The 15,350-nt window shown below is 38.1% G+C and overlaps 2 protein-coding genes across 7 annotated transcripts in view; one reads left to right on the top strand and one right to left on the bottom strand.

Moving 5' to 3' along the window:
* Positions 1-33: 33 nt before the first annotated feature.
* Positions 34-3,050, top strand: LOC105227119 (histone deacetylase HDAC1). Its single transcript, XM_011206325.4, has 5 exons — positions 34-225; positions 813-925; positions 992-1,923; positions 1,981-2,282; positions 2,345-3,050. Exons 1-5 carry the CDS (start codon positions 183-185, stop codon positions 2,407-2,409), a joined length of 1,455 nt encoding a protein of 484 aa, XP_011204627.1. The 5' UTR covers positions 34-182; the 3' UTR covers positions 2,410-3,050.
* A 3,292-nt stretch (positions 3,051-6,342) lies between these two features.
* LOC105227121 (axotactin) overlaps positions 6,343-15,350 on the bottom strand; it is a 160,143-nt gene continuing 151,135 nt past the window's right edge. For 5 of the 6 annotated variants that reach the window (XM_049459219.1, XM_049459220.1, XM_049459218.1 and 2 more), the window contains exon 20: positions 6,343-7,229. In XM_049459219.1, coding sequence (XP_049315176.1) covers positions 6,678-7,229 — 552 coding nt within the window. In that variant the 3' untranslated portion in view covers positions 6,343-6,677. Of the gene's footprint in view, positions 7,272-15,350 lie in introns of all 6 variants that reach the window. The other variant, XM_049459222.1, reaches the window with a different exon arrangement.

The following is a 15,350-nucleotide window of genomic DNA, read 5'->3' as shown; positions in this document are numbered from 1 at the left end:
CCGAGCATTTTGAGGTTTTCGCCGCATAAAGACGCGTTCGCTGTTTCTGTTGCAGTTATTCACTTAACGAAAAAGTTTCAGCAACGCGGTTATAAACAAAAAGGAAAAGTTGTAGTTAATAGTTAATTTTATTAAAATATATTCAATAAGTGTGCGTTAGTTATAGAATATTTGAAAATAACATGCAGTCACACAGCAAAAAGAGGGTTTGCTATTACTACGACAGTAAGTAGCTAAGAAATGTGTGCATTTGTTTGCTTAAGATTAATAAAAGTTACACTTAAAAACTAATTGGATAACAGGTTCAATATTTAAACTTTTAGCGAATACATGTGAAATACAACCTATATTTTTGTCAACAATATATACAATGAATAAAGCAAACTTTTTGCTTTGCGAAATTTTGTAAATCGGCAGTTTTATCTTGACTGTACACTGGCGCTAATTTGGCAGCGAACTTTATGTGAAACGACCATACTTTCGCTGTACATACATATGTATATGCGCTCTGCTAGCGACTGCACGTATTCACCCAACATTGGCCGGTCGTTCTTTGTAATACTGCGGTCGATTTACAGATTGAAAAGTGTGCTCAGCCTTACACGCGCAGACTTTCGTGTTATAGATTAAAATTTACGAGGCAGTAATGTTTTTTGTATCTACATTCAAAAGTATTTAATATTGCGGCTTCGTTAATGTTAATTTTTTAATAATTAATAAATTAAAAATAAAATTAAAAGCAAACAAATGTAATAAAAATAGATGGCTATATATTTTGAAAAATATATGAATGCATTTTCTGTATGTTTTAGGCGATATCGGAAACTATTATTATGGGCAGGGCCATCCAATGAAGCCTCATCGCATACGCATGACCCACAATCTGCTCCTGAACTATGGTCTCTATCGCAAAATGGAAATTTATGTGAGTAGTATACATATATTTTTGATTTTATAATTTTTTTTATACATAATACCGTTTTTATAACAGCGACCGCATAAAGCAACAGCCGATGAAATGACGAAATTTCATTCAGATGAATACGTACGTTTTTTGCGCTCTATACGCCCCGACAATATGTCGGAATATAACAAACAAATGCAGCGATTCAATGTAGGCGAGGATTGTCCTGTATTTGATGGACTCTATGAGTTCTGTCAATTATCTGCAGGTGGATCGGTTGCTGCTGCAGTTAAGCTGAATAAACAAGCGTCGGAGATTTGTATTAACTGGGGCGGTGGTCTTCATCATGCAAAGAAATCTGAGGCTTCCGGCTTTTGTTATGTCAATGATATTGTGCTAGGTATTTTGGAACTTTTAAAATATCATCAGCGCGTATTATACATTGATATCGATGTACATCATGGCGATGGTGTTGAGGAGGCCTTTTACACTACCGATCGCGTGATGACGGTGAGCTTCCATAAATACGGTGAATATTTTCCTGGCACTGGTGACTTGCGAGATATCGGCGCTGGTAAAGGCAAATACTACGCAGTAAATATTCCACTGCGTGACGGCATGGATGACGAGGCGTACGAGTCGATATTTGTACCTATAATATCTAAGGTAATGGAAACCTTCCAACCGGCAGCTGTTGTCCTACAGTGTGGAGCTGATTCCTTAACAGGTGACCGTCTTGGCTGTTTCAATTTGACTGTTAAGGGTCACGGAAAGTGTGTGGAATTTGTGAAAAAATATAATTTGCCTTTCCTCATGGTCGGAGGTGGAGGTTACACCATTCGTAATGTGTCAAGATGTTGGACGTATGAAACATCAGTTGCACTCGGTGTTGAAATAGCTAACGAACTGCCGTACAATGATTACTTTGAATATTTCGGGCCTGATTTCAAATTGCATATTAGTCCGAGTAATATGACAAACCAAAATACATCAGAGTATTTAGAAAAGATCAAAAATAGGTAAATCGTATTTATTTATTTGTTTTATGCACTAATTTTTTAATTAATTGTTTTCAGACTCTTTGAAAACCTGCGTATGCTGCCACATGCTCCTGGGGTACAAATCCAGAGCATACCAGAGGATGCTATAAATGATGAGTCAGAAGATGAAGACAAAGTGAATAAGGATGAACGCATAACTCAGAGCGACAAAGATAAGCGCATTGATCCTGACAATGAGTTCTCAGATTCAGAAGATGAAGGAGAGGGCGGTCGTCGTGACAATCGTTCATATAAAGGCCAACGCAAACGGCCACGTCTTGAAAAGGATGGCAAAACAGCAACAGAAAATTCCGACAATAAAGATGATAAGGATAAAAGTAATAATGCATATTTATATTCACGCAAGGTAATTTTTATTAAATCAACTTGTTTTTTACAGTGGACACAAATGAAGGCGAGGATACTCCTAAAGCTGAAGACTCGAAGAAAGAAAACAACATATGACGTGGCGGTCGCAATTGGTTATAGAAACCAATACAGCGGTCAACGAAATTTAAACCCAAGATCTTCTAACATCTTTAGCAACTTCTTCTTCCATTTATCCTTACAATATGTGGCGGTAGTGATGTGTTCGGTGTGGGAGAAATTCGTTGCTCAGGGATAGTGGAATTGAAAAAGATACGCTGCCGTCAAAAATTAATTTTAGTAACTTCATACTTCTAGTAAGTTAGTTAAGACTATGCACTATTAAAACATCTTACATGCCGAAGCATTTTTACATGAGATACTTACGTTTGCGTTCAATGAGGAGTGGAGATTTTTATTTAAGCTTTGTGACCAGATGACTTATTTTTGCTAGCTGCTTCGAACTTGATAACAGTAATTTACGCTATTTCCTAACGTAAATGTTTGTATTTATGTGTCATTGCTGTGTACACGTGGAATAACACACATATACCCGTTCTCCTGTCACACTGTCACATTAAACTAACAAGAGTGTAAAATATATACTTTTTTGTATAAAATATAAGAATGCGACGTAAAAAGAAAACAACTATGTAAGTAAGTCTGCATGTAACTTGAATTTTCTCAAGTCTAAAATCGTAAAAATAAACTGAGTGTTTTATAAGTGGATACAAACTATACTCAAGACTTTTCATTTTATGGCTGACAACTTTTCGAGTTGAATTTTTGTTCGGCCCTCCTTGAAAGCGATAATTTTAAATATCTTGGTGGAGCTTGGTACACGTTTTCCTTGCCACCAAAGGGAAGTCCGTATCCTCCGTAGGAATTTTTCTGCTGCGTCTTCGCTAAAATGCTACATCCAAACTCCACCTCGGTTAGGTATAATATATGCAATGGAAGAGCCATCTCAAGACTTGCTCAGACCTTAGACGAGTTACATGGCCCCATTCTCCCATTCTGATAATTACAGAACCTGGATGGAAGAAAACGCAGACGAGGAAGCTGCCGACATGTCAAAACACTGCACTATGGACTACAAAGGGATACTTCTTGATGTCTCCCATTGAACATCTGCACAGTTTCGGTCACATGCTCCCAGTTAAGGAGCATAATGAGTCATCTGCTTGAAGCGGAACCGCCTACCAGGGGCATCAAGAGATCCTTTCTTAACTACGTCGACGACATAAGACTATACACCGACAAGACTTCGGACGCAACTAACTTCAGATCTGCACTGACCGCCATTCACTTAAAAACCTTCACCGACTCCATATCAGTGAATGGCGTACTTGGAGACAAACCATCACCCATTGCAGACGACGAGCTTGAGTGGTTGCGAGAATCCAGAGTGACCTTTGCGCACCTTCATTCTGGATACTGCAGTAGGTTAAACTCCTACTCATCTAGAATTGATCCCGTCATATAAAATATATGTTCAGCGTGCAACGAGTCCCTGCATGCACTACCACCTCTTTGCATGCCCAGAAAACCCTACACATCTGACACCCCTTTCGGTATGGTTCGAATCCGTCGAAACAGCACATTTCCTGGGCCTACCGTTGCATGATCTCCATGACAACTTATCTGACCTTTACTATCCTAATGGGGACTAGATAACTGTTACAGCAACAACAATCTGAAAATGGGTGAAATAGGAAAAAGAGTTTGATACTACAGCTAGTGAGGTCAAGCAACAAGGCAATCTTTGAGGTCACTGATCTGCTTGAAAGACACAATAGTCTAGCAGTCTGAAATAAGAGTGTATTGAATGCTCCCGATAGAAAATTACCCTTTTAACCTTACCCTTGAGCTTCGATACATCTGTGAGAACACTCCTGCATATAGTGAAAGCCGTTCTTTGAATACGTTCTAGCTGATGAGAGACCCAAACGCTTCCCAATAGCTGTTATAAGGCGACTAATCCTCTACATTAGGTTTCTTTGCTTCTTTCTGTCAAAGATCAGGGCCAAATACTTAACCTTATCGACAGGGAGAAGTCACGAGCCGCCAATGAGAGAAGGAGAACCAGTTTCGCACCGTTAGCTATCACTTTGAGAAATCCTTGTGTTAACTCGTAACGGTATCTAGAAACCTTTAGCAATGAGAGCAACTTCATCTGCGTACACTGTCACCCGACAGCCTCGTCCTTCGAATTCTTTTAATACATTCATTTAGCACTATGATTCGGAGTAAAGGAAACATAACTCCGTCTTACAGGTTTCTTGCATTGATCTTCCGTAGAGCACGCACACTACCCAACCCCGTCATGACAATTCTCTTGCAGAGAAGACAATATACATTTGAGATGCTTGAGGTTCGACTCGACCTCAGATCTCTCTAGGGCACTAAGTATCGCTTATTACCGCACATTTTTGAATGTTCCCTCAATGTCGAAAAATGTGCCCACCGCATATCCCTTAAGCATGAGGCTTCCTCCAATTATGACACAACGTCAGAGCAATGCCTACCGATCTGCTTTGTTGTATTAATGTTAAGTCCCAATATTATGTCTCTCGGTATAATGCCTACCGATCTCCAAGGTCTTCAACAAAAACGAGGATAAGCTAATTGACCTGAATCTTTGGCATAGAGAGGGGCCAACCAGCTGCTTGTTCGCCAAAGTTGCACAGTTATAATGCCATCAGACACCGGCAACCTGAATTGTTTGAATGGATTTGACAGCGCTCGTCTAGAAGATGTAAAAAAGCTGTACCTTTCCCTGTTGAAAACTACTAAAAGTGCGATAATAAAAAAAAAAAATTCTCAAGGACATTAAATTTTAAACCCGAGTTGGTGCAAAAGGGCTGTACAGAAGTCGGTAACAAAATTAGACAACGGGCGTATAGCTTCCCACATTTAGGTGAAGGTTTTGACGCCAACTTCTCATATATCACAATTTGATATTCCATTGGGTTATTTCACTTTACAGGGAAAGAAATCAAGTACCAAAAATTATATCGGAATCAAAGTTTGTGCAAAGGATGCCCTGAGAGCTGGGCTCTTGCATCAAAAAACGGTCGAAATCGGACGGTAATGTTTGAAGTCAGTAGAATACGAGTAATTTTCGTATGTGGACCCAGGTACCTGAATAATATTTGACCGATAAGACCACGTTCAGTACGCAGTGCAGAAAATATAGCAGCCGTAGCTCAACGTGTACACGAAAGCCGTGGACAGTCGGTTCCGCGACGTTCGCAGCAACTCGGACTGACGTATGGAACGACTTGTCGCATTTACAATACGACTTGTGCAAGAACTGAAGCCGCTTGACCTTCCCACCCGCCATCGCTTCATTCTATGGGCTGCTGAAAAGTTCCAAGAGCATATTTCATGTCCGATATTGAAGCTCGTGATCTCGGCAACATTTAGTTTCAACCAGACGGCGTCACTTCTCACACATTCCATCAATCAATGGATTTATTGACAGAACACTTCGGAAAGTAGATAATTTAACTTTTTGGGCCGGTCGATGGGCCACCAAGATCGTGTGATATCACATGGTTAAATTTTTTTCTGTGGGGATATGTGAAGTCTAAAGTCTATGCGGACAATTCCGCTTCGATTCAGGCCTTGGAGCAAAATATCACGCCTGTCATTCGCCGGTTACCAGTCTAAATGCTCGAACAAGTCATTGATAATTGGGCTCAACGGATGGACCATCTGAGACGTAGCCACGGCCAACAATTGAAAGAGATAATCTCCCAAAAATATATGTCAAAGAATGTTCTTTCGAATGATAATAAAAATTCCTCAATAAATTTGAAGTTTCTGTGTTTTTTCTTTATAAAAAGGAGAGAACCTCGAAATGTATTATTCTTTATAACATAGCTCCCATAATCTATATATTATATATGATTATTCTAACAGACTTTATGCCGAATTGTGTGAGTTATCTTCATAAACTACAATATTTGTTAATAGAATTTTGGAATACTTACTTACCCCTCGAATCATTAAAAAAAAATAAAGCTGAACTTTTCAAAATCTTTCTTTAATATTTCTCTTTAATTTTTACTTACTGCACTAATTAATAACACTACGTACAACAAATTTTTATACACTTTTAGGTAAATTAACAGTAATAACATTTTTAATACTCTAGAAAATAAGAACATCTTTGGTCACCGAATGTTACGTCATGTCGATTAAGTACATACCTGAAACTGTCAGTTTACTTTTGAATAGATTAAATATACACATATCTACAAGTACATTTATAGTTTAGGACTAGGTAAGGCTAACGTAACACCGCACTCAGTTGTGTCTCAAAACAACTAATTTTGCGCAGTTCTCAGAACAGTGCAAGATTAGTCCAGCGATAAGACCGAAATGATGCTATTTCGATCTTTTGGCGGGAGATGAGGTCCGCCCAAATAACTGATTGGATTCCAGAATTGTCGATGTGCGTCGTCTATGAAGGCGGGCTTAACTTGTAGACGGGGATTGGATTTTGTGCGGAAGGGTACCACTGGCACATTATCAATTTCCATGGGAGCGGCAGCTGCTTCGTCATTGCCAGCAGGCAGCAGGGTACTTGGTGCAGCGGCACTATCGGACGTCGTCGCTGGTGTGGTCGGTGTTAGCATCGGACTCGCTTCATCATCGCCATCAAAACTACTTGTGGCACTTGGCTTATCATTCTCATGCGCTCCATTTTTCTTTTTGTTCTCCTTTGGCAAACTGAAACTCACAGATGGCAGTAAACGTCTCTTTGGCTTTGGGCTCATAATGCTGTAGGGCGGCGTCGATTGTGCGCGTTCGTAGGGTAAGGAGGCCTCTTTTGGTGGCGCATCAGGACTGGAGATGCTTGGTAAGCTGTCGCTGTCTTCTGGTGCATTGCTGCGGTGCTCTTGCGGTATCTGGGGGGTGTCGTGGAAAGGGGGTATAGGAAATTAACGTTGCTTTTGAAATTGAATTTTGGAATTTTTTTGTTTTGTATGAATGATAAATTTCGAATTTTACGGGAGTGCGTAAAGAAAAATGTGAAAAAGAGAGAAAATTAAAAAATTGATTAAATAATGAAAATGCACTAACACCAACATTGGCAACAACACAGTGAAGCGATAAATGCATGTAAAAATTATCGGAAAAGCTTTACAAAATAAATGCTTACCTTTCTTTGAATGTTTTTGTAATATAACGGAATTAAGACATACGCAAAAATAATAAAAATATATAAAAATTTGGAAGTATCTGTAAAAGATAATGAGTTTAATTAGCTATTTACAATATCCATATATACTAGGCATTCATGCAAAAAATTTATCCGGACTGGTCCTGCCTTTTATGTTGGAGCGAAGTTTGCTCTCCATATGTAAAATTTCTGTGTTTGGAAGCTGTTCTCATTTGGCCCATTGGGTTTCCTCTGGCACCAACTCAGTACATTTGGTAAAAATACAAATGTTTTTCAGCTCAGCTGCCCAAGTCTCTTAAGTTAGATTCCGTCTCATTCGGTTGAAGTCTGGGCGTCCACAAAAATAATGTTTCAGCCTCTCAGCATTCTCGACTCATGCTCTGAATTCCGCTGAACCCACTTTTTCAATATTTTTAAGGTAGGATCTCCCCTACAAGTGGAGGGTGTTTTCAACAGGACACTACAAAAGTAGACAGATAGGGACATCAAACGACGTCATATTTTTACCCGCTCTTTTGATATTTCTCTTCAGTAATGTTTGCCATTTCATCATAGAAAAATATACGATCCAACAACGAGTCGAAATTATTAAAATTTACTATCGAAATTCGGAGTCAGTGCCCTCAAATTTAAGAGCGCTACGTTTAATTTATGGTCGTCATAATCATCCTATCAGATTGACAATTTATCATCTAGAGAAAAACTTTGAATCCGCAGGCACAATACAAAATGTTCCCCTGCCAGTGAGACAAAGAAGTGCCCGAAGTGTCGAGAAGATGGCTCCCGCTAGCGCATCAATTGAGGAAGACCCCAATTAGTCTTTCACACGTCTTTCTCAAGCGTTGGGCAGCTCTGTGACGTCGTTGTGGAGAATTTTGCGAAAAGATCTTGGCCTACATCCTTACACGATCCAATTGACGTAAGAACTGAAGCCGCTTGACCACGAGAATTATCGTATATTCGTGAATTGGGCTGAGCAGCAACTTTAAAATGATCTGGGTTTTTATCGAAGAATCATCTCAAGCCAGGAGGCTCATTTCTGGCTGAATGGCTTCGTTAATAAGCAAAATATGTATCATAGGTCAGGTAGCAATTCACACGTACTCTATGAGTCACTATTGCATCCTGGAAAAATTACGGTTTGGTGCGGTTTATAGGTCGTACTTCTTCTGTGATGATCGGGTCCGGCACGTTACTGTAAATGGTAATCACTACCGCTCAATGATAGCCGAATATATTTGGCCCGAATTCGATGATATAGACTTGGACAATATGTGGTGACATTAGCTATACAACGAATGCCACAATCGATTTATAGAAAGCCAAGTTTGGTGAACGTGGTATCTCACGAAATGTCCCAGTCCATCGGCCACTTCGGTCCTACGAATTGATGCCGTTAGTCTCCTTCCTGTGGGGCTATGTCAAGACAAAAAGCCAGCGACGATTGATGAGCTTGGTACGACACGTGAAATTGCAGCAGTATCGGCTGATTTATACATGAAACCCGTCGAAAATTGCGTTCAGTGTCTGGGCTTCTGCAAGCGTGCCATGGTGGCCATGCAAAAGAAATCGAGTTCAATATTTAAAAAAAACTTTTGTCGCGCTCTTAGCGAAAAAAAATTTTTTTGGTATACCCTGTATCGCTAGTACTTCAAGACCTGAGGGGTTCCACTGGGGTTCATTGCTTCAAAATACCCTCGAAGAAGTGAAGAAGAAGAATTGTGTTTCTAGCTTCTCCAAGCGGGCCAACTCATTCGCCTTTTTGTTTTCTTCTATTCCTAAAGGAATAGGTACCGGGAGTCTAGTTATTGCCTCCTACATAACCAAATGCAGTGCGATTTTGTATTGGCGCTATGAATAGCCTTAATTGCCGCTAAACAGTTCACTGGAAGATTTATGGACTTGCTTCCTACTTACCACCTTCTTTTAGGCTAACAATTTCGGCTTGAAAATTCTGAATTGTTTTAATTTAAAGCTACCTTCCGCCTACGGATTACTATAGAAGAAACCCACTCTGGTTTCTATTCCACCCTTTCATCCTTCGATGAATGTGTACCTTTCGCCGTTGGAAGTGTCGATCACAGAACAATTGATCCTTTCTTTTCTACTAGGAAATGAAAACGTAGGGGTTTAATTCTTCCAATACATTCTTTTCATAATTACATTGCCAGTTTAGCTCGAGTTGCTTAACAAAGTCAACTATGACACCATACCCGTAATGACTCTGAGTCTGGCTTCAATGGCCTAAAAGCATGAATCGGTTCGCATTGCATCATACTTCACTTGAATACGTATGAGCCGGATGATAATCTCCAGAGCTTTTACTGAGGTAGTTTTCACTGCAGGTCCGTTATCGCCATTTGTCGGAACCGTCGATATCGGACCACTATAACATACAGTTGCCATACAAACCTAGCAATCGGTGGCATGGAAAGCTATTTTTATTTAATTCTATTTATGGAAGTTAACGGCTTTTTTAACGGTGCATCGAATTCAACGTTTTTTCTTGTTTCCCCTTACTTGCAAAATTTTAATTATTCTTTGTGAAAATAAAGTGAATCTTCCACAAAGCAAACGTTTGAGGTGCATTCGAACGTAAGATTGTCAGGAGAATAGCAGTTGGCGCTGCGAAAAGACGCCATTTCACAGTCAATACAACAGATGCGACATGGCTGCAGTCAACAATGCACTTGTTAGTGCAACAAGAGATTTACACATTTACATACATACCATATACAATATGTATGTATATCCATTATAAAAAATGGCGTTAATGCGGATGCCATTATGTCACTTGAGAATCACACAGCCTTTGCCTTTTGAAGGTCAGCTCACTTTTCCTCAGCTGCACGTTGCTTTCATTTCCAAAGATTTATACGAGTAGTACAGTTACAATGCCACCGTTTCAAATATTCTTTGTTTCTGATGGTTGCTCTTTTAACAGTCAAATGCTTGGTGGCATTTTTCCGCTACACATGCTGCAAAAAACAACCGAGCCAACAGTTTCAAGCACCATGAGCAAAGATTTCAAGTGTTTCATGACACTTATGTGTATGTATGTATGTATATATGTTTATACAACTGCGATTACATATATTCATCACCATTTGTTATGGTAAAAGTACTTGCTGTAAGTATACTTATGTAGTATACCATAGTATTTTATATGTCCCAAAATACCGTATATGTATAATACCGGTTAAGCTACTGGAATTTCGTAGCCGAAATTTAACTGGTTTGAAAATAACTGGTTTATACGATGAAACCGAGTTGGTAAGACCAATCATCAAATTTTAAATATTTATAGCTTTATTATACTAAATATAAGTTTATCAGTACAAATTTTGAATTTTTTGGAGTTATGTTTCACTAATATTACGAAATATGTCGACAATTGATAAGAGAAGTACTTTGAGAGACCATGTGAAAATCAAGAGAACACAGCCCATGTTAAGGTTTGCTGTACCGGCTTTTAAGGTAAAAATCTCGCCTCAGCCTAAACAAAAAGCTACTCATACATGTATTAGGCACTTATTAGATCGATCTGGTCATAAGGAATTCCAACCTGAAGTAGCTGAGCTGATTCTAATTTCAAAGTTTTTAAAGGTTTTCAAAATAAAGTTCTCTGTCCTTTAGTAGTAGCACCTTTTTATGTTAGAGATAGTCTCTTACATCGAGATAAATACCCCTTGTAAAAGAAGCTATAAAAGAATTTAGCAGTCGTTACCTCTATCGCTTGGAGAACCAACGTACTTGCCATCCTGCTGGATAATAGTCAACAATTTAGGTGAATAAAGAGTTTTCATCCATTAGAACTCCCTTTTCGATTTAATAGTTCTCACCTTCATTTTTGGAAAATATTCTTCATTGTACTTCAACATCATTGTTTTTGTTGGTATATTGTATTATTATCGTTTTAATAATAAGACAGATTTTAAATAAAACTGAAGACATTATTATGTAAAACAAGAAAAAACGTTAACTTCGGTTGCACCGAAGCTAAATACCTTTCACAAGTGCATTTCTGTTCGTAACTATGTGTTCAGTTTGTATGGAAGCTATATGCTATAGTTAACCGATCTGAACAATTTCTTCGGAGATTACATTGTTGCTTTAGAAAATAATATGTACCAAATTTCGTGAATATATCTTGTCAAATTTGAAAGTTTTCCATACAAGCATTTGATTCCGATCGTTCAGTTTTTATGGCAGCTATATGTTTTAGTGTCCGATATCAGCTGTTTCGACAAATGAGCAGCTTCTTGAAAAGAAAATGACGTTTGCAAAATTTCAAAACGATATCTTAAAAACTGAGGGACTAGTTCGTATATATACAGACAGACGGACATGGCTAAATCGACTCAGCTCGACATACTGATTATTTATATATATACTTTATAGGGTCTCCGACGATTCCTTATGGGTGTTACAAACTTCGTGACAAACTTAATATACCCTGTTCAGGGTATAAAAAGTACAAGTACAGTAAGCTGGGTCCGCTTACCGCGTAAGATGTGTTCCATCAAAGCGAAACAGTCCTAAACGAGACCATTTCAATATGTAAGCAATGGGGTAGGGAGGCGGGTAGAAAATTGGTTAGATGTCGATTATATGTAATTATTATTTTTCAAAAATATAATTTTTTAAAAAAATTAAACGAATATACTTATAGAAACAAATGTAATTATAAGTCAGATCATATTGTCTATTTTGGGTTTCCAATTTTCTGCCTTTTGTAAGAAGACATCTACATATGTTAATGTACTTGTAGTTGGCGTTCTGTTAAAAGTTTTTGATAAGTGGGTACAGCCTCTATAAAAACCCGTAGTGCTTTTGGACACCTGTCAAAATTCTGATCTTTTTCATTAAATTGGTTCATAATTTCAGTTACAAGGTTCAAAACACCTTAGAAAGTTTTGTTTCCTCTTCTTTAAATGACTACTGTCAAAATTTTTGTTTTCTTCTTGGTTAGCTAAGGCCTTGAGCTCATCATTACAAATATTAATTTCTTGAACTACAAGTATGTCTTCGACGTCTTCTACATTTACCCTATCTAAACCGGGTTTGCTTTGATAATATCACTGTTTCTTACATTATTTCACGCATATCGACCAAATGGCTTCGCTCTTAGGTAAATGTTTCCAAATGTTCTTCCATAATCCGTTTAAAGACCTATCTGTTATTTTATTCCAAGAGATGTTTATATATTCTACAGCAATCATGATATTGCAGTTTTTCCCCAGTTCTCTTATTGACTGCTTCTCTTCTCCGGCTATTTTTTCAAACATCTGATTTATTTACTTTTAATAGTATCTTACATTACCATTGTTTGAAAGGGCTAAATAATTTCCCTGAACAGAGGCGGATGGAAGACTCGCTTCACTTCTATAATTTTATGACCTTCACAGAATGCTTTGTGGCACTCATATAACACGTGATCTAAGTAGGGGTTCTTTTTCCAATAGCCTGTTTTTGACAGATATCGCGTGAGTCGTGTCAAGCTGTCATCTTATTTTTGTTCAGTATTATATATTTGGAATTCCACCATGAAAAGACTTACGGCTGAACTATGTTTACAAATCGTTTAACTTTATTACGAGAATACACGTTTTCTAAAGAATGTGTTTCGCGTTTTTCACTCAACTTATAGTCAACATAATCGCTCTACTAAGCGTACTATTCGCATCGCCTTAATCAATTCTGAGATCCAGATTTGCAAGAACTGAAGCCAATTGACCTTTCCAAGCGCTATCGCTTCACTTTACGGGCTCTTGAAAAGTTCCAAGAAGATTCGAGTCAAACTTTGTTCAGCGATGAGGCCTATTTCTGGTTCAATGGATATGTAAACAAGCAAAATTGCTGCATTTGGAACGAAGAGCAATCGGGAGAGATTCAAGTACTAGCAGAAAAAAACAACGGTTTGGTATGGTTTGTGAACCGGTGGAATCATCGGTCCATATTTCTTCAAAAATGACGCCGGTAAAAACATAACTGTCTATGCTGACCGTTATCGCACTATGATAACCTACTATTTGATGCCTGAAAGTGAAGTTCGTGATCTCGGCGACATTTGATTTTAACAAGACGATGCCACTTCCCACACATCGCATCAATCAATGCATTTATTGAGAGAATACTTCGTTGCGCAGATAATTTCACGTCTTGGGCCGGTCGATTGACCACCAAGATCGTGTGATATCACGGTTAAAATTTTTTCTGTAGGGATATATAAAGTTTAAAGTCTATGCGGACAATCCCACTTCGATTCAGGCCTTGAAGCAAAACATCACGCATGTCAATCGCCAGTTATCAGTCGAATGAGTCATCGAAAATTTGACTCAACGGATGGACCAGCCGCAGCCAACGGTTGAAAGAGATAACCTTCAAAAAATAAATGCCAAAGAATGTTTTTTCGAGTAATAATCAACATTCCCCATTAAATCCGAAGTTTATGTGTTCTTTCTTTACAAAATTGGGAAACCTCGAAATGGATTATTATTTATCTTCTTGGAATTTGGCATGGATTATTCACCAAGACAACGCTACAATCGTCTAAGAAACTTTTCAGATCGAATTAATGTAGTATATATGTAGCTGACATAAAGCTGACTGATCAAAATCAAGATCTTGTAATGAATTCCTTGTATTTGTTGTTGGAAGCCAAGCGGAGCGGAGAACTACATATGTCGTGAGCACCTTTGTTCAATACTTGTTTGGAAGTTACAGTAAGGCTTAAACAAGGTCTTTATTCTAACATTTACCATGACATGCATACATAAGTCCACGCATTTTACTGTCTTTGTAGGTGTCAACTTGCGGCAATCGTAGAGGGTGCGATAAAACAATAAAACAATGTTTGCCAGAAATAAAAAATGTTAATAGCCATTAAAACAAAAACTTTTGCCGTTGAAATATTTAGAGGGATTTTGAAAATTTTAAGGGTCCCGTTGAATGGACACGAGGCGAGGCAAGTAGGAAATCGGTTTATTTATGTGTGTGTTTCACGAGTATTTATGATTTTGGCACTAAAGTAGTAAATTCGTAAACAAAAATGATAATACAATAGCAAAAGTTTCCGCAATGCACTTATATATAATAAGTGTAAGTGTATGTGTGTGTGTTTGGCTGTGAAGCCCTGGTAACCAACTTTGTTGTTCAATTATTTGCAAAAAGTTAAAGTGGTGCTAGTTAAATTTCCGCTGCTGTGACCTTTAAAACTTTGCGCATCCACAAGCACGTGGTGCAAGCAATGTTGCAGTTTTTCATTTGGAAATGCATGTAATTAAGTTTAAGTTGCCAAACAACGTTTTTGATTTACTTCTTTTACAGTTACGCTACGATAAAATGCAGTGTCTGTAGTTATTTTTCCCTTTCTTATTCAATTTTACATTTTTGGGAGCCAGGGAAACGACTCAGAATACGTGTTGACAAGAAAGCATTTGTTGGTAGCGCCGTATCTGACAGCAGTTACAACAAAAGAAGCGTTTGTGTGTGTACACATTTGGATGTGTATGTGCGCGCTTACAGCCACACAGTTGCTGTGGCATGTTGCATGCTACTTATGGTATAAATTCGTCACACTTGCAACCGAGCAAATAATGAAAACCAACTCACAACAAATTTCTGTTTATTTAAATATATGTACATATATACAGTCATGTACTTACATACAAGTATATACACATATGTATATATAATATATTAAATATACATGCAAAACACTTACGATCAACGATGTGGTTACAGTGTCTAGGATAATGGACTTCACATTTCATATATTTCACATTGAATAATTAGATAGTGAGTATGATAAAAGGAGGATGGATGGACACTATTTGGCGCCAAC

The sequence above is a fragment of the Bactrocera dorsalis genome, chromosome 5, assembly GCF_023373825.1.
Source record: "Bactrocera dorsalis isolate Fly_Bdor chromosome 5, ASM2337382v1, whole genome shotgun sequence".
NCBI lineage: Eukaryota > Metazoa > Arthropoda > Insecta > Diptera > Tephritidae > Bactrocera > Bactrocera dorsalis.
This window is presented reverse-complemented; position numbering and strand designations above follow the sequence as displayed.

Bases quoted from the DNA above. Each gene is read 5' to 3' on its own strand.
- LOC105227119 (XM_011206325.4), top strand. From the start codon at position 183: ATGCAGTCACACAGCAAAAAGAGGGTTTGCTATTACTACGACA. The intron at 926-991 runs GTGAGTAGTATA...TTTTTATAACAG, and splicing joins ATCGCAAAATGGAAATTTAT to CGACCGCATAAAGCAACAGC. The intron at 2,283-2,344 runs GTAATAATGCAT...TGTTTTTTACAG, and splicing joins TAAAGATGATAAGGATAAAA to TGGACACAAATGAAGGCGAG.